Source organism: Delphinapterus leucas, chromosome 7 (genome assembly GCF_059928025.1).
Source record: "Delphinapterus leucas isolate spDelLeu-1000000601 "Yukka" chromosome 7, BTC_Dleu_Yukka2, whole genome shotgun sequence".
Classification (NCBI taxonomy): Eukaryota; Metazoa; Chordata; class Mammalia; order Artiodactyla; family Monodontidae; genus Delphinapterus; species Delphinapterus leucas.
This window is the reverse complement of record NC_143135.1, coordinates 51,626,593-51,650,972: the sequence shown is the minus strand read 5'-3', so window position 1 is coordinate 51,650,972 and position 24,380 is coordinate 51,626,593. Positions and strand designations below refer to the sequence as shown.

The window sequence follows — 24,380 nt, the reverse complement described above, 5'->3', positions numbered from 1 at the left end:
TTCTTTAAAGGACACTCGTGATTACATGGGACCCACTCAAATAATCCAGGATAATATCTTTATTTTAAAGTCAGCTGATTAGCAACCTTAATTCCATCTGCAACCTTAATTCTCCTCTGCCATGTAAAATAATCCAGTCACAGGTTCTAGTGATAGGACTCGAGCATCTTTGGGATATCACTGTTTTGTCTGCTACAGATTTCTAAAGTCTTTGTATCATTTCAGAAGAATGGCAGAAATATTGATTCAACTTGCACTTTTTAAAATTTTTTATTTATTTATTTTTGGCTGCATTGGGTCTTCATTGCTGTGCGCAGGCTTTCTCTAGTTGCGGCGAGCGGGGGTTACTCTTCATTGTGGTGAGCTGGCCTCTCATTGCAGTGGCTTCCCTTATTGCGCAGCATGGGCTCTAGGCTCATGGGCTTCAGTAGTTGTGGCACACGTGCACAGTAGTTGTGTCTTGCAGGCTGTAGAGCACAGGCTCAGTAGTTGTGGCACATGGGCTTAGCTGCTCCACGGCATGTGGGATCTTCCTGGACCAGTGACTGAACCCGTGTCCCCTGCATTGGCAGGTGGATTCTTCTTCTTTTTTTTTAATTGGAGTAAAATTGCTTTACAATGTTGTGTTAGTTTCTGTTGTACAATGAAGTGAATCTATATCTTTACCTATATCCCCTCCCTCTTGGACCTCCCTCCCACCCCCCCATTCCAGTCATCACAGAGCACCGAGCTGACCTCCTGTGCTATACAGCAGGTTGCCACTATCTATTTTACACATGGTAGTATATTTATGTCAAACCTAATGTCCCCATTGGTGCCACCCTCCCCTTCCCCCGTGTCCACATGTCCGTTCTCTACATCTACATCTCTATTCCTGCCCTACAAATAGGTTCATCTGTACGATTTTTCTAGATTCCACATATATGCATTAATATATGATATTTGTTTTTCTCTTTCTGGCTTACTTCATTCTGTATGACAGACTCTAGGTCCATCCACATCTCTACAAATGACCCAATTTCGTTTCTTTTTATGGCTAATATTCCATTCTATATATGTACCATATCTTCTTTATCCATTCATCTATCGTTGGACATTTAGGTTGTTTTCATGTCCTGGCTACTGTAAATAGTGCTGCAATGAACACTGGGGTACAAGTGTCCTTTTGAATTATGGTTTTCTCAGGGTATATGCCCAGTAGTGGGATTGCTGGATCATATGGTAATTCTATTTTTAGTTTTTTAAGGAACCTCCATACTGTTCTCCATAGTGGCTGTATCAATTTACATTCCCACCAACACTGCAAAAGGGTTCCCTTTTCTCCACACCCTCTCCAGCATTTATTGTTTGTAGATTTTTTGATGATGGCCATTCTGACTGGTGTGAGGTGATACCTCATTGTAGTTTTGATTTGCATTTCTCCAATAATTAGTGCTGCTGAGCAACTTTTCATGTGACAAGCAGATTCTTAACCACTGCGCCACCAGGGAAGTCCCTAACTTGCACTTTTATATATTAAGTATGCATGTTAAAATGTCTAAGGCAAAAATCTTACGTTATCCATTAAAAAACTGTAAGAACTAGTACATAATTTCAGTAAAGTTGCAGAATACAAGATCAATATACAAAAATCAATGGTATTTCTATACACTTGAAATAATCCAAAAATGAAATTAAGAAAACAATTCCATTTATAATAGCACTGATATAACATTGCTGAAATTTAAAAAGATATACATAAATAGAAAGGCATCCCATATTCATGGATTAGAAGATTTATTATTACTAAAATGGCAATATTCCCCAAACTGATTCACAGATTCAAAGTAATAACTAACAAAATTGTATCTAACTTCCTTGCAGAAATTGACAAGCTAATCCTAAAATTAACATGGAAATTCAAGGGACACAGAAGAGTCAAAACAAATTTTAACGAAAGACATGGTTGTAAGACTCATACTTCCTGATTTCAAAACTTGCTATAAAGCTATAGTAATAAATACAGTGTGATCCCGGTATATAGGCAAATATATAAATCAATGGTATAAAATTGAGAGTTAAAAAATAAACCCATACATTTATGGTCAATTGATTTTTGACCAGCGTGCCAAGATAATGCAAGGAGGAAAGAGGAGTCCTTTCATTAAATGGTGTTGGGACAATGGATATCCACATGCAAAAGAACAAAGCTAATCCCATTCCTCACATCGTATATAAAAATTAACTTAAGGGTTTCCCTGGTGGCGCAGTGGTTGAGAGTCCGCCTGCCGACACAGGGGACACGGCTTCATGCCCTGGTCCGGGAAGATCCCACATGCCACGGAGCGGCTGAGCCCATGAGCCATGGCCACTGAGCCTGTGCGTCCGGAGCCTGTGCTCCGCAACGGGAGAGGCCACAACAGTGAGAGGCCCGCGTACTGCAACAAAACAAAACTTAAAATGGATCATAGACCTCTATGTAAGAGCTAAAACTATAAAACTCTAAGAAGAAAACATAGGCATAAATCTTCATGACCCTAGGTTAGGCAAAGGCTTCTTAAATATGATACTAAAAGCATGAGAAAAAAAATAAATTGAACTTTATCAAACTTAAAAATGTTTGGTTCAAAGGACACCATTAAAGGGAATTCCCTGGCAGTCCAGTAGTTAGGACTTGGCGCTTTCATTGCCCAAGCCGGGGTTCAATCCATGGTTGGGGAACTGCGATCCCACAAGCCTTGTGGCACAGCCGAAATAAAAACAAAAACAAAGGACACCATTAAAAACATGAAAGATAACTCACAGAATGGGAGAAAATACCCACAAATTATAGATCTGATAAGGAACTTGTATCTAGAATATATAAAGAACTCATAACTCAATACAAAGACAACCCATTTTTTTAATGAGCAAAGGATTTGAATAGACATTCCTCCAGAGAAGGTATACAAATGGTCAATAAGGACACGAAAAGATATTCAGCATCATTAGTTATTAGGGAAATGCAAATCAAAACCACACAAAGAACCACTTCACACCACTAAGATGGCTATAAACAAAAAGACTGGCAATGACAAGTGTTGGCAAGAATGTAGAGAATTAGAACCCACATACATTGCTGATGATAATATAAAATGGTACAGCTGCTTTGGAAAACAGTTTGACAGTTCCTCAAAAGGTTAAACAGAGAGATGCCATATGATCTAGCAATTCTACTCCTAGGTATACCCAAAAGACATGAAAACATATTTCTACATAAAAACTTGTATAAGAATGTTCATATCGGCATTGTTCATAATAGTTAAAAAGTAGGAGCAACTCAAATGTCCATCAATTGTTGAATGGATAAATAAGATGGACTATTATTCGGCAATAAAAGGAATGAAATATTAAACATGCCACAATATAGATGAACCTTGAAAATATTATGGTAAGTAAAAAAGGTCAGTCACAAAAGAGCACATATATTGTTTAATTCCATTTATTGTAAATGTCCAGATTAGGTGTATCTATAGAGACAGAAAGTAGATTGGTTGGTTTGGGGGAAAGTGAGGGCTAACTGCTCATGGCTATAAAGTTTCTTTTTGGGGTGCTGAACATGTTCTAAATTGTGGTAATGGCTGCAGAACTCTGGGAATATGCTTAAAAAAAGACACTGTACACTCTAAATGACTCAGTTGTATGGTATGTGAATTCTATCTCAATAAAGTTGTTACCCAAAATGATGGGGAACATTCAAAGAATAGATTATATCATTAGTACACTAAAAGAGAAAAAAAAATGGAATGAGAAAAAGGAACACAGGTCAGATGAAACAAAATACAAAATAAGGGGCTTCCCTGGTGGTACAGTGGGTGAGAGTCTGCCTGCTGATGCAGGGGACACGGGTTCGTGCCCCGGTCTGGGAAGATCCCACATGCCGCAGAGAGGCTGGCCCTGTGAGCCATGGCCGCTGAGCCTGCGTGTCCAGAGCCTGCGCGTCCGGAGCCTGTGCTCTGCAACGGGAGAGGCCACAACACTGAGAGGCCCGCGTACCGCAAAAAAAAAAAAAAAACGAACAAAAAAAACCAAAATAAGATTGCAGAAATAAATCCAAATATATCAAGGGTAGACTAAATACTCTAGGTCTGAAATACCCTCAGATGAGATTTTTTTTTTAATTCTAGCTACATACTACTTAAAAAGAGACAAAAAGTTCCAAAATTTAAAAAATGGACAAAGACATAGTAGGCAAATATTAGCCAAAACCATTTTAGGTTAGATGTTCTTTCTCAAACCTTAGGGCATTCTTCTATCAACTTCTAATTGAGGTACTGCTGTGGAGTTTTTTTTTTTAATTTATAGGGGTTTTTTTTGTCATCTCTTACCACTTTAAAAAATTTTTTATTTTATATTGGAGTATAGCTGTTGAGATTTCTTTTTAAGAACCTTTTTATCCCTCATATTTCTAAATTTTAATCTTAATGTAGAACAAGCTTCTTCCTAGGAGATTCCTTAAACTTTCTCTTATATTTAATTTATATCTACTATACATGTTTTCATTCCCAACATTTACATTTTGTTCTCTGAAACAAGGTTCCTTTTTTTGTAAAAGAGCATCCTGTTCTTGTTTCACAGATGCCATACTGTCTCTTGTCTCTGACGAGAGATATTAGGTTTTTTAGTATTTTCTTTTGTTCTATGCATTATTATTTCCTTTTCCCGTTTTGTTTTTGCCTGTCTTTTGTGTTAGAGGATTTCCCTGGATGGCTGGTGATTCTATGGAAAAGCAGGGTTTGTTGACTATTGAATATCACTGTACAGTTATCAAGTAGAGACCCAGCCTTTTAAATGGGGGACTCTTCCACCAAATATCAATATCTGCATGTCTTTTCTCTTAGGCCAGTCATTGCTCCAGAGAGGAATCCTCCAATCTCCTGCCTGGGGACATAAGACTAGCTGTGAGCCTTCGGGAAAAGAAACTGAATAGTCTCATTTGTTCATTCACTCAAGAGATATTCACTGAGCACCTATGAGATACTATTTTAGGCACTGGGAATACTGAAGTGAACAAAAGACAAAACCCGCTACTCTTGTGTTAACACTCAGTAGAAGGAGACATAGCAAAAATTTTCAAGGTAGCAATAAGTGCCACGTAAAGCCAGGAAGGGGGACAATGAATATCAGGTTGGGAAGGAATGTAATTTTAAATCAGTGATCAGGAAAGGCATCTTTAAGCAAAGACCTGAGGGAGGTAAAGGAGAAAGCCATGAACATATTTAGAAGACACAACATGTACCTTCACTTAATACCTGTTTCATCCAGTTGCTTTATCTTTGCCCGCATAAGCCTACTGAGTCCAGAGCCATCCGGTTCAATTCCTCCAAAAGTTAACCTGTCTCCCATTATTGAGAAATTTATTTTCAATAAATTGAGGGAGAGGAAAAGATCTGGGAGTCTAATAGAGTCAATCAATCCTCCTGTTTTTAGAGCCCTTTCAGAGGTACCTAGCACCTATAATTCCTGAGCATTTATGGGGTTGTGATATGGATTAGTCTGCACTTTCTCCTTCTGTGGGTAGTTTTCAGTTTGCTCTTCTCTGTTAGTGAGTTAACATTCTTCAACTTGCTACCTTCCTAAATCTTGGTATCTTATCTTCCCTCCTCTCCTTTGTCCTTTGATCATATTCCTTTATCCAAATTAATTTCATGGGGTCTGGGGAGAAAATGGAGATGAATTAATGAATTAATTTCAACAACAACTCTCTAGGGTAGCTACTATTATTCCTCTTTTGCAAATGAGAAAAGTAAAGCCAAGGGAGGTTAAATATCAATAACTCATCCAACAGCATAGAAAGCAGATCAGCTAGAATCTTATTCTTAGGATCACTTCCTTATCAGTTTTCAATACTACCCTCAAAATAATACTAGGTTCTCTCTCCATTCTTTAAATCATCAAAGCTAAGAATGAGCACCCAGAAATCCCCAGGAAGAGGTGAAAGAGGATTGGTTCCTGCTGTAGGGAAAATGATTGGTTGAGGACCCTTACAGCAAGCCGAAGTACCATGGAGACTAAGAAGAAAGTCAAGGTTTACAACTATAATGAAAATGATGGGAGAAAACAGAAGGGCGGAGTGGAAAGGAAGAATCAAAGACAATTCTCAAGTTTTTCTGATGTCATTCACAAAGAAAGAACAGAGGAGACCTTTTAAAAGAGTTCCAACTTACTATATACTGATTTACCATGTGCTTGAAAATCCTACATCCTATCCCTAATACTTTTCTCTGTTGGCCATTGATGAGAGTGTTAATGTTAATTGGGCATCATGGAATCCAAAAATGGAAACAGTGGCATTTCACACAGTCCTGCATTAGACATTGGCCCAACATACAATGTAGTTTCAAGCAAATGAATGAAACCTAACCTCACGTACAACCATTTTCAGATAAGATACTTAGTTTATGGGAACTTCGAACCTGCTGAGTCAGATCACACAAAAACATACTTTGTTTTATTTTTTTATTTTTATTTTTCTTGGAATTTTATTTTATTCAAGATAATACAAGAGAAGAAGGGTGAACAGAAGTGAGCATTGGCAGAGACTGGGAGGATGGTGAGTGTTAAGCCATCATTATTTTGGAGTTAGGTTTAATCTTAGTATCTCTCAAACTTTTCCCTCAAAATAACATCCATGACAAAGGAGCATGTTTAAATATCTAGGTGTGTGGTTACCAAAATTTTAAAATCTGTAGTGGACACCATGTTCTCTATGCTTTTACTTTATTGTTGGCCTCTCCCCATGAGAATATCAGCTCCATAAGAGGCACGTGATTGTTTTATTACTATACCCCATGCTTTGTTTTAAATGGATATGGACAGACTGCTGCAGCACAAGAACAACTGTAATCTTATACCTCTGATAATAAAGAATTCTGCTTTACTCAAGTTAGAAAATTTTCTAAATTTTATTTCTACCATTCACCTAACATCAGAACAGCATAATTAGTAACTTCTTTTTCCAAAACTCTAAAAGTAAATAGAAAAAAGGATATAATGACAATTCTACTAAAATGATCTGGCCTCAAACAAAAATACAACCAGTGAGACATCAGGAATGAGAGCAAAAAAGCAGACAGAATACAAGGCTTTTTGATATTTTGCAAGGACCAAATGGAGCTGTTCACTCTCTTAATATGTGTGGCGATATTCAGTCATCAGAATGCATGTAAGTTACTATACTGCTTAGACATATCACAATAGGAAGAAAGCGAGCAGGTTTGAGGTCAGAGTTTAAAAGCCAATAAAATCCATACAGAAAATCCTAATGAAGTATATTTCAGAACCAATGGCCACATAACACCTTCCCCAGACTCACCTGAATGCCATAATGATCCAGGAAAAAAGACAAAAAGCAAATATCTTTAGGGCAATTATTTGAGAGATTCTTTCCAGTCACAACTTGCTTATATATAAACAGGTAACTTAATTCCAATTAAACAGACATTTGACTATGCCCTGTATTGTAGGCCCTGATATACTTGCTAGACACTAGGGAAATCAGCAGGCCCGAAATTCCCTCAAAGAGCTCATGTCTGGAGGGAAACAGGAAGTAAACAGTCACTGTATACTATAGCTATGACAGAAATAAGCCTAGCGTACCATGAGAGCTAACAGATGGGACATTCAATCTTGCTCAGGACACTTATGGGGAGGGAACCAGGTCAGAGAAAGATTCACAAAGATTATGTCTGGTATGAAGATTTTATTAAACCAAATGCTATAAAAATTTGAAGTGCTATTTTTATTAAACAATGACCTGGATAGGGAAGAGGCAAAAGTACAAATCCTCTAATTACCAGTAAAGAATACAATTTCCCAATATTCAGTGAAAAAAAAAAAGCATATTCTCCAACTTAAAAATGGGTTTATATTCCAAAGGTTTGTAAAGTATGTTGTTGGAAAAACTGAAGTACATTTCCCCTGATTAACAGTATAATGAAATATTGGTAGATTCTCTGGAAAGCTCCATTCCCAAGTCTATTTAGCCATAATACACTAAAATGCTATTTGTGATGAAATTCAGCTAATAATAATGATGTAGTTCAGGTGATTAACACAGAAAACTGAATTGAAAGTGATATTGGGCTTCCCTAGTGGCACAGTGGTTAAGAATCCGCCTGCCAATGCAGGGGACACGGGTTTGAGCCCTGGTCCAGGAAGATCCCACATGTTGCGGAGCAACTAAACCCATGTGCCACGACTACTGAGCCTGTGCTCTGGAGCCCATGAGCCACAACTACTGAAGCCTGCGCGCCTAGAGCCTGTGCTCCACAAGGAGAAGCCACGCCCATGAGAAGCCGGCACACCACAACGAAGAGTAGCCACCGCTCGCCATAACTAAAGAGAGACTGCGTGCAGCAATGAAGGCCCAATGCAGCCAAAAATAAATAAATTTATTTATTTAAAAAATAATAAAATAAAGTGATATTAATATATCCTGAACCATGGTTCTTATGCTTAAGGAAAAGCTGGTTTAATTAAAAGGATGAGAAGAATTAAATGAAACAAACCAGACACACATGTATTTATGCTGGGCACTTTACAAGCATTATCTAAATTTAATCCTCACAACAACCTGGGCTATATTTTCTTAGTAGGATAAAGATAGAGGGATATAAATATGGAATCATAGAAGGATAGAAATATACTGTTAGTAATCACAGTTTTAAAATTTCACTTCTGGGGACTTCCCTGGTGGCACAGTGGTTAAGAATCCGCCTGCCAATGCAGGGGACACAGGTTCGAGTCCTGGTATGGGAAGATCCCACATGCTGCGGAGCAACTAAGCCTGTGCGCCACAACTACTGAGCCTGCGCTCTAGAGCCCGTGCTCCGCAATAAGAGAAGCCACCGCAATGAGAAGCCCGCGCACCGCAACTAGAGAAAGCCCGCGCGCAGCAACGAAGACCCAATGCAGCCAAAAGTAAATAAATTTTTAAAAAAGAATATATATATTTATTATGTATAACTGAATCACTTTGCTGTGCAGCAGAAATTAACACATTGTAAATCAACTGTACTTCAATAACTAAAAAAACAAAACTAAACTAAACACCAGCTCACATGCTGACTTTACCATTATGTAGAAAGACCTATCTTACTTTTGACTCTCACTTTAGGAATATTGCTTAACTCATCTGATTGAACACCCGCCCCACCTCACAGCCATTCAGCTCTTAGTGACTAAAAGAGTGCTCCACTTTTGTCTTCCAAGCTGCCAACACCTATTTAGTAAGTTTTGATACTGGTCTTGGTGTTCACTCATGTACAGGCAATGAGAACCAAGTTACAGCTTACCTGACCAAGAGCAATTATTAAGAAACTATCGTTTCAAATATGAAAAGAAATGTATCTTAGAATTTATGAAATACAGTAAATAAGTTTCCACTACACAGCTTTACTATTTAAATAATAATTCCACATATGTATATCTTTCTCCTCAAAAACAAAACTGTGAAGTTAGTATTACCCACATTTTAATAATAGTCAAGCTTATAAGCAGTATGTAGTAAAGCCTGGAAGAGAATTCTAGTTTGCTGATTTAAAACCTACATTCTTTCTACTACAAGACAACAGAAGTACAGAGCTAATCATACTGACATGGGGTTGGCAAACTATGGCAACTATGGGGTTGGCCTGTGTGCAAATCCAGCCACCCACACCCCCTGTTTTTGTGTGGCTCATGAGCTGCAAATGGTCTTTATATTTTTAAAGGTTGTGGAGGGGAAAAACAAAGAGAGGAGTATTTAAAGACATGAGAAAATTACATAAAATTCAAATTTCAGTGACACCAAAAAAAATGTAGTTGGAACACAATTACATTCATTTACATATTGTCTATGGCTGCTTTCACCTTACAACGGCAGAACTGAGTAGTTGCCACAAAAACTATGGCCTGCAAAGCATAAAATACTTACAGAAAAAATTTGCCAAGCCCTGGTATAAATGATAGGTGCTACAAAAGGACAGAAAATGGAAAGATCAGTTCAGGCTGGATAATCAGGAAAAGCTTCAGGATCTCATTTTATATGAATGTTGTGTGCCACATGTCTATTAAATCAAACCTTATGAGAACATTTTTTAAACTGTGCTACTGTAGAATACACAAAGAAACAAAGGCTCCTGTACTCTGGGACCTCCAATTTTATTGAGGAAACTAAAAAAAACCAAAAACACAGAAACAAAATAAAAACATGAAATATAAATTATGATAATGTTTATGGTAATCACCCATTTAAATTACCATAAAATTACAATAATAAATTTGACATAGCAATTAAAAAACACAATACCAAGTAGTAACGCACAACAATTGGCAAATAAGAAGAAATGACAGAAAGTGCTACAGATGCTCAGAGGAGGGACAGAGCAAATGAATGAGCTAGAATAGTCTGAAAGAGCTTCAAGGATTTGAGGATGGGAAGGACTTGAAAAAGTGATATGGGAGGCCTCGAAAGTAAAATAAGCCTGGCAGTTGGTTAAGTACAAGAAACATTTAGAAAACTGACATTGCCTGGGACATGACTATGGAGAACTTTTAATGCTACTTTTAACAGTAGACTTCTTGCTCTCATCCCTACACTTGTTAGAGTCACCAGTGTGTAGATACAGCCTCATTGGAAAATAGGCTTCTCTCTTAGAGAGTAAGAAAGAAATTGAGTAAGGGCAGAAAAACCCAATCCTATAAAATGCAGCTGGGCTGAAAATAATTACTAATTGACATTTGCTCTCTTATAGTAATGGACTTGCTTTCAGGTTTGGGGAACGAGAGAGAAGATACGGATTGTCAAATTTTAATAAAGTAAAACTAAGCAACAGGCATGAATCTTCACATACAAGAGACTAAATCCAAGTGTGAGTTTCAACCATATGAATATTTTAAATCTCAAATTGGACAATGTATTTGTAAACACTCACAACACATTCTACCTAAGTGTTGATGTTGAAATAAAGTATGAATTGTATTATTTTATGAAGTGAAAAACAGCTTTCAGAAGAAAGGGAGTATAGCTTTAGTTACGCCATCTTAATGGAACTGGTAAGGAAGTAAGATTTTCCTTACAGAATGAGGCTAAATAGGTCTAGGATTTGCTCGTTCAGTTAGCACTCAAGTAGTCAGCATGTTAGACACCACGGAAACTAAGACACTATTCCTACCCTTAAGAAGCTCACAGTCTTGAGGAGTAGACAGTCAACCAATAATTATAGTTAGAGGGATAAGTGTTATATCTACAGAAGGTTATGGGGGCATAGAGGATGTACTCATTGACTACTATGTGATGATGCCTACTAGGCGATAATAACCAAAACCAACAAAATTATATGACTGCTATATATCAACTGCTAAGGAAATAAGGGAGGGGAAGGATGAAAGGAGGGAAGAAAAATTTTCTCTGCCTACTTAGAGAACAAAGAATAGGAAAATATAAGTTGTATGTTTTTAAGTGAATGCCTCAAATCCAAAGACATAATATACTTCAACATCTACTAAGCTGCTTAAGTCTGATAGGAGAGTTATTAATGAGTCATGGGCTGCACAGTAGCAGTCCTAGTCACTGATGTCACAAATTCTCCAGTTTAGGAGTCTTGTAGTGGAGACAAAATAATGAAGTTTAATTGCAGCCAGCTATTTAAATCAAGGCACCACTGATTAAAAACAAAAAAGTCCTCATTAGCAACACTGAAGAGGATGGAAAGAATGGAAAGAAGGCAACCAAATGGCTGTCTGAGGTCATGATAGTTTGGTATGTTCATTACTGTTGATAAGGGCATCTTATTAAAGCAGCAGACTTAGATTCTAAAACTACATACTGGATCATGCTATTAGAGATCATCTAACCCAAATCTTACTTTATGGAAGGGAATAATTAACTGTCTATTATGTATCAAGTAGGATTTTGAATTCTGCAAGAAAAATATTCTCTTTAAAAATGAGAAATACAGGCTCAGAAACATAAGATACATTGCCCAGAGCCACTTCCCATAGCACTGGAGCTTGGATTTAAACTCAAGCATGTCTGGTGCCAAAGAGTTCTTTCTACTACACCTCAGAGTTCTTTCTGAGGCCCAGGAAGAGGAAAACTTGACCAAGCCACATGGCTTATTAGTGGCAGATAGGATTCCCACTTACACCTGGAAAAAGTCCATGGCAAAGGACACACACAGAGGCATGGTGGAAAAGGACTGATGGTAAACAACTTCAGCCTTCTGCTATGGTTTGGAATGACCAGAATTTTCAACTTAATCTCTTATTCAATCTTCAAAATATAGAGTTGACCCTTGAACAACATGGGAGGAGGAGTAGAGTGTGTGTATGTGAGACCCTCTGAACAATTGAAAATCTGTGTATAACTTACAGTCGGCCCTCCATATCCGTGGGCCCTCTGTATTCAAGATTTCAAACACATGAATTCAACCAATCGTCAATTGTAGTAGTGTAGTACACTTGACCCTTCAACAACACAGTATGAACTGCATGGGTCCATTTATACAAGGATTTTTTTCAATAGTAAATACCACACAATTGTAATGGTAAATACAGCACAACTGGAGGTTGGTTGAATCCACAGACATTGAACAATGGTATATGGAGGGTCAACTGTAACTTATACCTGGATTTTCCACTGTGGGGAGAGTGGGCACCCCTAACTCCCTGTTGTTCAAGCGTCAACTATATTGGTAGTATGTGCTTGGGACTGGTTGTCAATACTGTATTTGAAGTACTAAGTGTGGTATATAAGTGGACCATCCTCTTAATAGTGCTATTACTTAAAACTTTCTTCTCTACAAGAAACTATTTCACATCATGAAGGAAAAAGTTTTTCCTAACTAACCAGAGGCGTTTCCTCAAATCTGACATCAAGTAACATGACAAGAAAGGCTCATTAGGTTAAAAAAAATTCCAATTACCCAATTTTGGAGAAAAAGATTTGCTGGCAGTAAGTCTAGCAAAATGGAAGAACGGACATTCACTCAGAAGTGCTCAGGTCAAGCGGCTCAAACCTGGCATAAAGAGGAAATGGTGGGGGGAAGGAAAGAAAGAAATCACTTCCTATACCTGTGCAGCAATGAAAACAGTAGGGAATTTGAAGTCAGATTAGTCTCCCCCACTTGTTAATGTCAGGACTCCAAACAGATGCTGTTTACTCTCTACTCCAGACACTCCTTTCCCACTTCCCACCACTCTGTATTCCCTAACAGAATTCCAAATTGTTTCGGTAGCTAGTAGAGATCATTTGTTATCTTTCCTCCAGCCCAAAGGAATAAATCAGAATTGGTCTAAACCAGTCATAGTAATCCCATTCCCTACTGCCAGTGATTGGTTTTAGGATGTACATGTGAACCAGTTCTGGACCAAGAGATTTAAGGGAAAAACCTGCTGCGGAGTTTCCCATTCTAGGAAAAAAAAAAAACAGGGACAAGCTAAGTTAGGAAAAGGTCTTTGCCCTTGTTCCTTCCTTTTTATCTAGAAAGACAGAATAAAGGTAAGGTGCAAGTGGAGTTGCAGCAGCCATCCTTGCAACCATAAGGTGACAAGCAAGAGGAGGAAAAGCCAACATTTCTAAGGATGGAAAAAGAAAGGATACAAAAAGCCTGGGTCATGATTAATACAGATGAATAACTGAATCAACTCTGAACTTCTTATTTATAAAAAATATTACTTATTTCAATAAATAATATTTCCGTTTAAATCACAAGCTATTAACAGAAAATTAGATTATTTCACATTAATGTAATATTGTTAATCTGAATTTGAGGAATTTTGTAGGTTTAGTTGTATTTAAATAGTAAACCTATTGAGTTTTATAATTATATAAGAGTAATATGGAATTTACTCTTATACACAGGAATTTATCCCTAGTTTTATTTTGTACATATTTAAGTAACATTAAATACAATGTTAAACATTATGTTTACATTACATAATATAATGTAGAACAATAAATATAACACGTTAGTACTTGGGATCTGAAATAGTTTTCCTTCAAAAGGGATTTATACAAATTGAAAAACATTTCTTCAGGGAAGACTCAACATCATAAAAATGTTTATTCTAAGTTAATTTACATATTTAATATAATGCCAAAAAACCACTATTAGGCACTAGTCTAGTTGATTAGAAAGTTTATCTGTAAGAATAAACAAGTAAGAGGAGCCAGGAAAACCCTGAAAAAGAATGAAGGGGAAGCTACCTCTACCATTTACTAAAACATAATAATGCCTCTCCAATTTAAAGCATAGTGATGGCACATAAATAAATAGGCCGAGGGAAAAGGAAAGAAAATTCATAAACAGACCCAAATCTATGTAGAAATTTGGTGTATGATAAAAATGTCATTTTAACTAGTGGGGAAAAGGACTAATTTTTATAGACGAGAAATTCACATAATGGGAAAAGGACTTTTTAATAAATTGTGTTACAACAACTGGATAGCATATGGATAAAGATAAAATTAGATCTGTTCCTCACTTTGCACATCAAGATAAACAAGATGGATGCAAGAAAAGAAAGCATACAGGTCCTAGGGAAAAAAATATATGAATCGTTTTACAAGCTGGGAGAAGGAAATGTCTTTCTGCAATCCAAAATCCAGAAGCAATGGATTTTCTAGATAGATCTGAGTACATTAAAATTTAAAAACAACTTTTTTACATAGCAAAAAATATCATAAGCAAAGTAAAAAGGCAACTTGGAAAAATATTTTTAACACTTATAAGGAAAAAAATATCCCTGATACATAAAAAGCTTCAAAGAGCCACTCCAGAAAACAATTTGGCAGTTTCTTAAAAAGTTAAACATAATTTACCATATGGCCCAGCAATTCCTTTCTTAGGTAATTATCCAAGGAAATGGAAACATTATTTCCACATAGAGCTCTGCACGTGAACATTCACAGCAGCATTATTCATAAGAGAAAAACACTGGAAACAACCCAAGTGTCCAGCAACTGATAAATGATTAAACTGTGGTATACCTATACAATGGAATTCAGCCAAAAAAAGAAAAAAAAATGAATGAAGTACTTATATATGCTAAAACATAGATGAAACTTGAAAACATTATGCTAAGTGAAAGAAGCCAGTCACAAAAGGCCACATACTATATGGTTTTATTTACATATCTCCAGAATAGGCAAATCCATGGAGACAGAAAATAGATTAATGGCTGCCAGGGGCTGGGGGAAGGGGGAGTAACTGCTAACAGGTAAGTAGTTTCCTTACGGGATGATGAAAATGTTCTGGAATTAGTGCTGATGATTGTACAACCTTGAACATACTAGAAATCACTGAACTGTATACTCTGAAAGGGTGAATTCTATGGTATGTGAATTATAACTTAATTTTTGTGTGTGTGTGTGTGTGTGTTACGCGGGCCTCTCACTGTTGTGGCCTCTCCCGTTGCAGAGCACAGGTTCCGGACACGCAGGCTCAGCGGCCATGGCTCACGGGCCCAGCCACTCCACAGCATGTGGGATCTTCCCGGACCGGGGCACGAACCTGTGTCCCCTGCATCGGCAGACGGACTCTCAACCACTGCACCACCAGGGAAGCCCTATAACTTAATTTTTTTGAAATTGATAATCAACGTAAACAGATACACGAAGATTTCATTCTTTTAGTAACTTAATATGTGACCTTGAGCAAATCACTCCACTTTGCCCTTTATTTCTCCATCTGTGTGAACAGCCCCTTAAAGCCTTCCTAAGAGGCCTGATATCCGTAATAAACTTAAGAAGTTGAATGAAAAACTATCTGATCAGATATGAATAAATACACAGCTTGAGGGGAAAGAGTTGACATTATAAGATACTGAAAGGAGTGCTTCTACTTCATAAAGAATGAGCCTTTCTCATTGTTCTCAACATATAATAATTTACTAGTTATCATTCCTTAAGAGCTTATGTGTCAGGAGGCATAACTGCTTTTCACATATTATCTCATTCTCACAGCCCTCTAAGGTAAGCAGAAGTATCCCAGTTTTAGAGATAAGAAACAGACTATGAGAGGTTAAATGACTTAACTAAAATAAATACTCAAGCTAACCTTCAAACTCAGATCATTATCACTTCAAACACCAGTCTCTTTGCACCAAGAACAACGGACTACAAATCTAAAGTCTGGGTTTCTGAAGTCCTGTTTCTGCCACTTCATGATTCTGTGATCCTACGCAAGTCAATGAACATTTGAGTTTCCTCATTAAAAGAAAATATTAACCCTTGCCCTAACTTACCTCATGGAATAATACAAAAAAGCACTAATATATGTCAGTTAAAGCACTATAAAAATGTAAGAGATAATTATAGAAACAGAGTACTATTCATGAACCAAAAACATGTTGAAAAATGGTCAAATGATTTAAATAACTTATAGTCTCTCAAATGGTAATGTAATGTACTAAAGTAGTGATTTTAAAAACACCCTCAACAAAAATATACAAATGGGACCTAATCAAACTTCAAAGCTTTTGCATAGCAAAGGAAACCATAAACAAGACGAAAAGACAACCCACAGAATGGGAGAAAATATTTGCAAACGAGTCAATGGACAAAGGATTAATCTCCAAAATATATAAACAGCTCATGCAGCTCAATATTAAAGAAACAAACAACCCAATCCAAAACCGGGCAGAAGACCTAAATAGACATTTCTCCAAAGAAGACATACAGATGGCCAAGAAGCACATGAAAAGCTGCTCAACAACTAATTATTAGAGAAATGCAAATCAAAACTACAACGAGGTATCACCTCACACCAGTTAGAATGGGCATCATCAGAAAATCTACAAACAACAAATGCTGGAGAGGGTGTGGAGAAAAGGGAACCCTCTTGCACTGTTGGTGGGAATGTAAATTGATACAGCCACTATGGAGAACAGTATGGAGGTTCCTTAAAAAGCTAAAAGTAGAATTACCATATGATCCAGCAATCCCACTACTGGGCATATACCCAGAGAAAACCATAATTCAAAAAGACACATGCACCCCAATGTTCACTGCAGCACTATTTACCATAGCCAGGTCATGGAAGCAACCTAAATGCCCATCAGCAGACGAATGGATAAAGAAGATGTGGTACATATATACAATGGAATATTACTCAGCCATAAAAAGGAACGAAATTGGGCCATTTGCTGAGATGTGGATGGATCTAGAGACTGTCATACAGAGTGAAGTAAGTCAGAAAGAGAAAAACAAATATCGTATATTAACGCATTTATGTGGAACCTAGAAAAATGGTACAGACGAACCGGTTTGCAGGGCAGAAGTTGAGACACAGATGTAGAGAACAAACGTATGGAAATCAAGGAGGGAAAGCCAGAGGCGGGTGGGGATAGTGGTATGATGAATTGGGCGATTAGGATTGACATGTATACACTGATGTTTATAAAATTGATGACTAATAAGAACCTGTTGTATAAAAAAATAAATTAAATTAAATTAAAAAATATATAAATAAAATAAAAACACCCTCAAGCATACCAGGTGTTATAGACTGAAATTCTGTGCCCCCCAAAATTCACTTTAAATCCTAATCTCCAATAACCTCTACAGTATTTGAAGGTGGAGCCTTTGGGAGGTGATAAGGTCATGAAGGTGTAGCCTTCATAAATATGATTAGTAGCCTTATAAAAGAGACCCCACAGAGCTCTCTTCTTCCTTCCCACATGTAAGGACACAGTGAGAAGACTGCCATCTATGAACTAAGAAGTGGTCCTCACCAGACACGGAATCTGCTGGTGCCTTGATCTTGGTCAGCCTCTAGAACTCTTAAGAAAAAAAATATGGTATTTTTGTTATGGCAACCCTAACAGACTAATACCAGTTGCAAGTAGGGCTCTAAAATCAGAGCTCCAAAATCTTTAATTAAAAAGTTCAAAACCACTGTTTTGGGTATCATCTACTGGCATCTATCAAGGAACAATAAAACCAGGATTTCAGGCCCTACCTGAGAAATAACATACATAAAGCTACTATCACAATGCCTGGCACATAGTACTCACTTAAAAAAAAAAAAAGTAATTGTTATTATTGCTTTATCCAGCAATACTCTGGAATTACTAAATCCATTTGGAAAAACAAAACTATGGAAACTCAGGAAAAACCAAAAACTCAAAACCACCCTGAATATGCAAACATATCTAAATAAGGTTTACTGAAACTGAAGGCAAGAGAATATGAAAAATAGGTGAAAGAGTAAGTCATATAAGGAACAGGTCCAACCTGAGAGTAAGAGATGGACTGGGGAGTGGAAAAGATGGAAAGAATAAAAAAAAAAGCAAGTGAGAAGAAGTTAGAAATAAAGAAGGATGATTTGAAATTGGTAGACGTGAGACTTCATAAACCAGGACTGACTGAGGAAAAAGGAAGACTGAATCCTAGAGTATTTGCAAAGGAATAAGACACACAACTCAAATTAAGTATTGCCAATGATAACAACTATGAATCCAAAAAACACAATAGGTCTCAGAGACTCTCTTCCAGCTTTATGATTCTAGAAGAGGAGACAGTCTACATTATTATTAATATTAGGCTTACATGAGGCATGCCTATGTTCCGATAAGGAAGTAGGAAATAAAAATACAGGAAAATAAGCTACTTGAGGACCACATAAGATTCACCAATATATGCGCCTCTCTTCACAGTACTATAAAGAAGCATTTTTCTAAAGAACTTTATCTTCCAGGATAAGTAGTTAACCTAAATTAGGAGGACCAAAGCATCTATTTAAAGAGGTTAAGTTACTAATAATCTAATCAGTTGATTTTACTTTTTCTTAGTATTTTTCTTCAGTTCTTCATCTTCAGAGAACTTTTGATAAAGTGAGAAGCTAAGCTCTAACTTATCTGAAGGATATATGGTTATTAAAAAGCTAGTATTTTATATATATTTTAGAGAAGAGTGCTGGAATACTGAAAGATCAAAGTTTAGTTTAAGAAAGGTAGCAACTAAGATACATATCAACAATAAACGTTACATTAATTTTATAGTCCAGGTTAATTTTCCCAAATAATCTCCTATGGATCAGCTTCCAGATCCTCCTTAATCATGTTACAGTCCTACCTTTGTCTTCCAAAGCCAAAACGATCTTCATTTTACCCTCCATGTAGGCTTCTACCACCTCTTTATATTGTGCATCCATCGACCTATCTTCACTTGTCAAGGTTTTCTCAGTTTTCTACTGTGTCTCATAGTCAGGTTTCCACTTCAATTCTTAGTTTCCCTCCCCAGTTTTTCCAACCATTCTCACCACCTCTCTACTCCACTGTTTTAATTTACAGGATTCTCCTTTCTCTTCATTCCTAGGACATGCTTTCACAGTATTGTATCTCCCATCTAAATCTCCTTTTCGATCAGTTTTTGTACATATTAATCTTCAGAGCCTAAGGTTTTTCTTCTCTAGTCCTTATTCCAAGAATGTCTACCAACCCATCTCTAGAATCCCAAACACACACTCCTGACTACCACATACGTAAGTACTTTTCCTACCCCTTTTCTCTTTTCAGTCACTAGTCTCCAGAATCCTATCTGATACTACAAATACCCCTCAAAACCAACTGCCTGTTCAATTACCTCTGCCTTCTACTTCTCCCAGGTTCAGCTCATTACACTCTCTCTCCTACACCTTAGTATCCCCCAACCTGGCCCAAGCCATTCAGCAACCTAAATTCCAAAAGCCAACACAGCTCCTCCCATTCCAGTAAACGATGGTTTCCCTCAAAACATTTTAAGTGGCTCCTCTCAGTTTCATTAATTGAATCTTATCAGATCAGTACATAGCTTCTGCCAGACCTATTTGCCCAGCAAAAATCAATTTCCCAAATCTTCGTCTTTAAGCTTCCCAGACCTTACCTCTGCAGCACGCCATTCACTAGACCCTATTCCTAGTCATTTCTCAATCTCCGGAGCCTATGGTTACTCTCTAAGCCCCTCAGCCCTCTCCCTCCGCACTCCTCCCCTTATTACCTAGCCTCACTTCTCAGCACATTCCTATCACCCCTAACTGTCTTCTTGGCTGTGTTCTCCATCTTTCCTTAGGCCTGTTCTCCACACTTTCTCAGTACCCCTTAAGAGACTTAATCTCTAAGTCACTCCCTCACTCCCAGAATCTGCCTCTTACACCCCTAGGAACTCTCTCTAGAACCTTCTGCGCCCTGGTTGTCTTTTCCGCTCCAACCCTGCCTCAGGTGTTCTCTGTTTCCCCCAGCTGTTTTCTATTATCTAGTTCTCTGAGAAACTAGATAAAGATTTTCTCCTCCCAAATCTTTTCCAAGTTCTTCTCCTAATTCCCCTCAACTTTTCTTTCCATCGTTTCCCATTTCCCTCAACCATCCCTGGCAGATTTCCCCTCCACCTTTGTCACCGCTCTTCTCCCTTTTCTCAAACCTCCTCCACCCCTTCTTCTGGAGGTGCCTCCTACATGTCTTAAAGTATCCTCTCAGCTTCCTCAATCTTTGCCTCATTCCCTTCTCCCTCCAATACTATTTATCCTCCAATTTCCATTGACTTGGCGCCTCCCCTAGTCCCCAGATCTGCCTTCTACTTCATCTAAACGTCTCCAGGCCGCCGCCAACATTCTCTCCTATCCTTAGGCTCCATTGACGTGCCGTTCTAAACGCCCAGAGACACCATTCTCCAATGGCCGGGGCCTGGCCTCTAGGGAGAAGGGGTACGGGTTACGTACCCCATTCGCATCTTGGCTCCGCTCTGACTGCTCCCACTGCCGGGTAGAGGAGGGCGAGGGGGCAGGCGGCCGAGGTGCATGCTCTTCTCGAGGGCCGACATGAAGGGGAGGCCGCAGGCAGTCGAACAGTAGCCGAAGCTTCGTCCCACGCTAAGTGCGGCCCAACCGGTCACACAGCTCGCTCCCCTAGCGACGCCCCGTCGCCTTTGGATATCACCCAGCTACCAGCAGCACCGCCCACCGGCTCCGTAAACTCCACCCCCTCGCCCCAGCGCTTCCACCGGAAGTGCGCACCAGCCTCCACAAAGGGAGCTGGGTAACGGAGTCTCTGATCCCCCAGACCCCAAGCGGAGAACTAGACGACCCTCGCCGGAAAGAGAAGCGTTACTGAAGGCAATGCACCCTGGGCAATGGAGTCCTTAAAGGGCTTATCGCTTTGCGCTTGCGCAGCTGGAGGCGACAGCGTCCAACCCCGCAGAGGTAGTGTAGCAAAGCAACCTGGGTGTTGTAGTCTATTGGCGGGAAGGAGTCTTGGCGCCTTCCTTTCTCATGGCTTCCTAGAGGCTGTTAAAGGAAGAGCCGCTTTCTTCCTGCCTCCCAAGCTGCCCAGCGGCGCCGGTTGCCGGGGAACGCCAGCGCCGTGGGAGGGGATGGCTGGAGGGTACGGCTTAGGTGCTGGGGCCGGAGTTGAGTTGGTGAAGAAGAGCTGGGGCTCGTCATGAAACAACGGAAAGCCCCGGGGCCTGGGGGCGGCGGTAGCCGCAAGAAGAGAGGTAATATGAGCGACCAAAGGTTGAGGAAAGCGTAGTTGGGCGGAGTTGGGGGAGTAGGCCGCGAAGCATTCTAGGGAGACCTCCCACAGCAGCCTGTTAAAAGAAAAAAAAAAAAAAAAAAAAAGGGATTGAGGAGGGAGAATAACCAGGGAATCAGAAGGTTAAAAGGGCAATTGGCCCTCCCGCGAATGGAAAGGATATAGGGGCTGGAGTAGGGGGCAAAGCGGGTGAATAAATGGGACGAAGTGAAGGCTAAAAGGGGACCCTTACAGAGGAAGGGAACAAAAAACTTGTAGGAATGTTTTGTTTTGTTTTTACTTTTTAAAAATTGAGGTATAATTGACATATAACATTATGTTAGTTTCAGGTGTACAACATAATGTGTGTATATATTTCGAAATGATTACCACGTAAAATTAGCATCCATCACCATACATAGTTACAAACATTTTTTTATTCTTGTGAAAAGAACTTTTAAGATCTACTTTTCAGCAACTTTCAAATATACAGTACACTATCATTAACTATAGTCACTGTGCTGTACTTTAAATCCCTATGACTTAGGGGTGTTTTTGATAAAAGTTAAATGTGTGGGGACGGGAGGGGAGAGGTATAGCTTTGCAGGTTCACATAGAACTGGAAGAAAAATAAGTTGGAGAGTATGCCAATAATCCTAATAGGCAAGGATCACGTTTTACACATTACTGAATCCCCAAGGACTAACACGAAGCAGGATTTAGTAAATGTTAATTGAATGACTGAAGCGTGAGACAGTCATAAATCATGAAGGGCTACAGGTGGGAGTAGGGAAAAGATAGTTGTGGAGGAGAGAGGAAGAAAGACTGGGGAGTGACAGTGTGGTAGGGTTGAAGTAGGGGGGGGGTTACTGTGAAGGATTTGAGATGATGGAAGAGTGTGTAGCAAGAGGACCTCATCAGGTTAGTCTGCTCAAAAAGAAGCAAGCTTATGAAGAGACCAGGGAAATGTGAGCTGCAGCAAGAACAGTCACCCTGGGAACCCAGGGCAGATCATGAAATGAAATGGAATCTCTACAGGGCTGCCTCAAAACAAAACAAAAAAACTGGGTGACTGCATTTTATAGTATAGGCAAAGAGGTATTAGGAATAGTGATAGTGCATTAGGCCATTGGATTGAGGACTAAAGTTGCAGTCTGGGAATAAACCTTATCCAAACTGTTTAAAGATAACTAAGGCAGTTTTGAGGCAATGCCTTTCCTTCCAGGAATGAAGGGAGGATATGAAACAGAAGTGTGGAAGTGTTCAGTGCTGGTTCTGCCTATGTCAAACCAGTCAAGCATATTTGGTTTATAGGAGGAAAATCAAAATAGAAATAACGTAAGAATGTCCTCATTATACCACATGCATATACAGTAATACTCATGTACACACCTGTGTATAATTTTTATATTGAAACTAGTTATCCATAAAGATTATGGTGGGTCTTTTCTTCACTAAAGAAAGCAGAGAGGCTGTTCACTTTAGAAATCCAAAGAATTAGTTATATAAATTCCTGATCTGATAGACTCCAGTATATTTTTTTCTTGTGAGGCATGACCACTCCCCAGGAAAAAGTGAGAGGAATAGAAAGGTGTGTGTAATATTGGAATGGCTTCTTAAATCTCCTCTAAGTCATGGTTAGAAGATACCGTGAATAGAAGACAATCAGGGTCATTAAAGGAAAGCTTTATAGAAAGCCATGATGAATTGCCTCATTTACATTTTATTATCTGTCTAAAAGCCAAAAATATTATGAACCCAGCACTGTGTTAAAAGATAATGGCATAATCTGAAGATGATAGTTTCTGTCCTCATTGTGTGATATCGGCAGGAAGAAAAGATAGTTTAAGGTGGTCTTTCTTGAAGTGCTGAGTTGTAAAGTGTAGACTTCATTTGAGAACTGATTGACAGTTGTTGCTGTTTTATGTTTAGTGATGGTTTTAAAGTAAGAGAATTAGGTAAAGATAACATATCTTAAAAACTGTGGACATTGAAATAATCAGAACAACGGTACTTGGAAGAAAAATTTCAACTACTTCATAGATTTTTTTAAACCTGTATACTGTTATCATTGTATTTGTATTTTTCATTTAATATCTTTCAGTTAAAGAGGAGTTTGTATTAGCATGTCTTAAGTTGGTATGTTCTTTACTTAAAATAACCTGAATCAAATCCTGAATACTAACTAGTTGTCAGGGTGGCTTAAGTGACCAGATAGGTTATTCTATGGTCTGGTTTGCTAGTTACTTCTCATGTATTAGAATAAATAGAGGGCTTCCCTGGTGGCGCAGTGGTTGAGGGTCTGCCTGCCGATGCAGGGGACGCGGGTTCGTGCCCCGGTCTGGGAAGATCCCACATGCCATGGAGCAACTAAGCCCGTGTGCCACAACTACTGAGCCTGCATGTCCGGAGCCTGTGCTCTGCAACGGGAGAGGCCACAACAGTGAGAGGCCCGCATACTGCAAAAAAATAGAATAAATAGAATAAGCCTTCTCTCTGTAGAGATGAAAATGTTTGTGTGTTTTCATTCAAAAAGCAGATTATGTGTTTTCTGTATTTAGACTAAATTTTGACTTAGTATTCTTGGATTCCTCCACAGGTTTAAGTGACATTTCTCCATCTACAAGCCTACCACCCCTGGTTGAAGGCCAGCTATGCTGCTTTCTGAAACTTACTGTTAATAAAGTCATATGGAAGATTACAAAGCCTCCTGCTTGTGTACTTGTTCGAGTGAGATGGTGGGGAGAAACATCAGAAGGAACAGTCTTTTGTCCCAGGGATGCATTGCAGACGGAACCAAAAGCTGTGAGAACAACTACACGTTATGCTATTCGCTGTGGTCCAAAGCAGTTTACCTCTTATCTAACAGGTATGTTTTTGTCTTATCATTT

The 24,380-nt window shown here is 38.6% G+C and overlaps 2 protein-coding genes across 5 annotated transcripts in view; one reads left to right on the top strand and one right to left on the bottom strand.

The window, feature by feature from the left end:
- The window catches only part of PPME1 (protein phosphatase methylesterase 1), a 76,288-nt gene extending 55,337 nt beyond the window's left edge, over window positions 1-20,951 (bottom strand). The window contains exon 1 of the mRNA XM_022593795.3: window positions 20,700-20,951. Coding sequence (XP_022449503.1) covers window positions 20,700-20,800 — 101 coding nt within the window. The 5' untranslated portion in view covers window positions 20,801-20,951. The remainder of the gene's footprint in view (window positions 1-20,699) is intronic.
- A 271-nt stretch (window positions 20,952-21,222) lies between these two features.
- Window positions 21,223-24,380, top strand: part of C2CD3 (C2 domain containing 3 centriole elongation regulator) — a 127,785-nt gene continuing 124,627 nt past the window's right edge. For 2 of the 4 annotated variants that reach the window (XM_022593782.3, XM_022593780.3), the window contains exons 1-2: window positions 21,223-21,472; window positions 24,089-24,358. In XM_022593782.3, coding sequence (XP_022449490.2) covers window positions 21,418-21,472; window positions 24,089-24,358 — 325 coding nt within the window. In that variant the 5' untranslated portion in view covers window positions 21,223-21,417. The remainder of the gene's footprint in view (window positions 21,473-24,088; window positions 24,359-24,380) is intronic. The other 2 variants (XR_016393839.1, XM_022593785.3) reach the window with 1 other exon arrangement.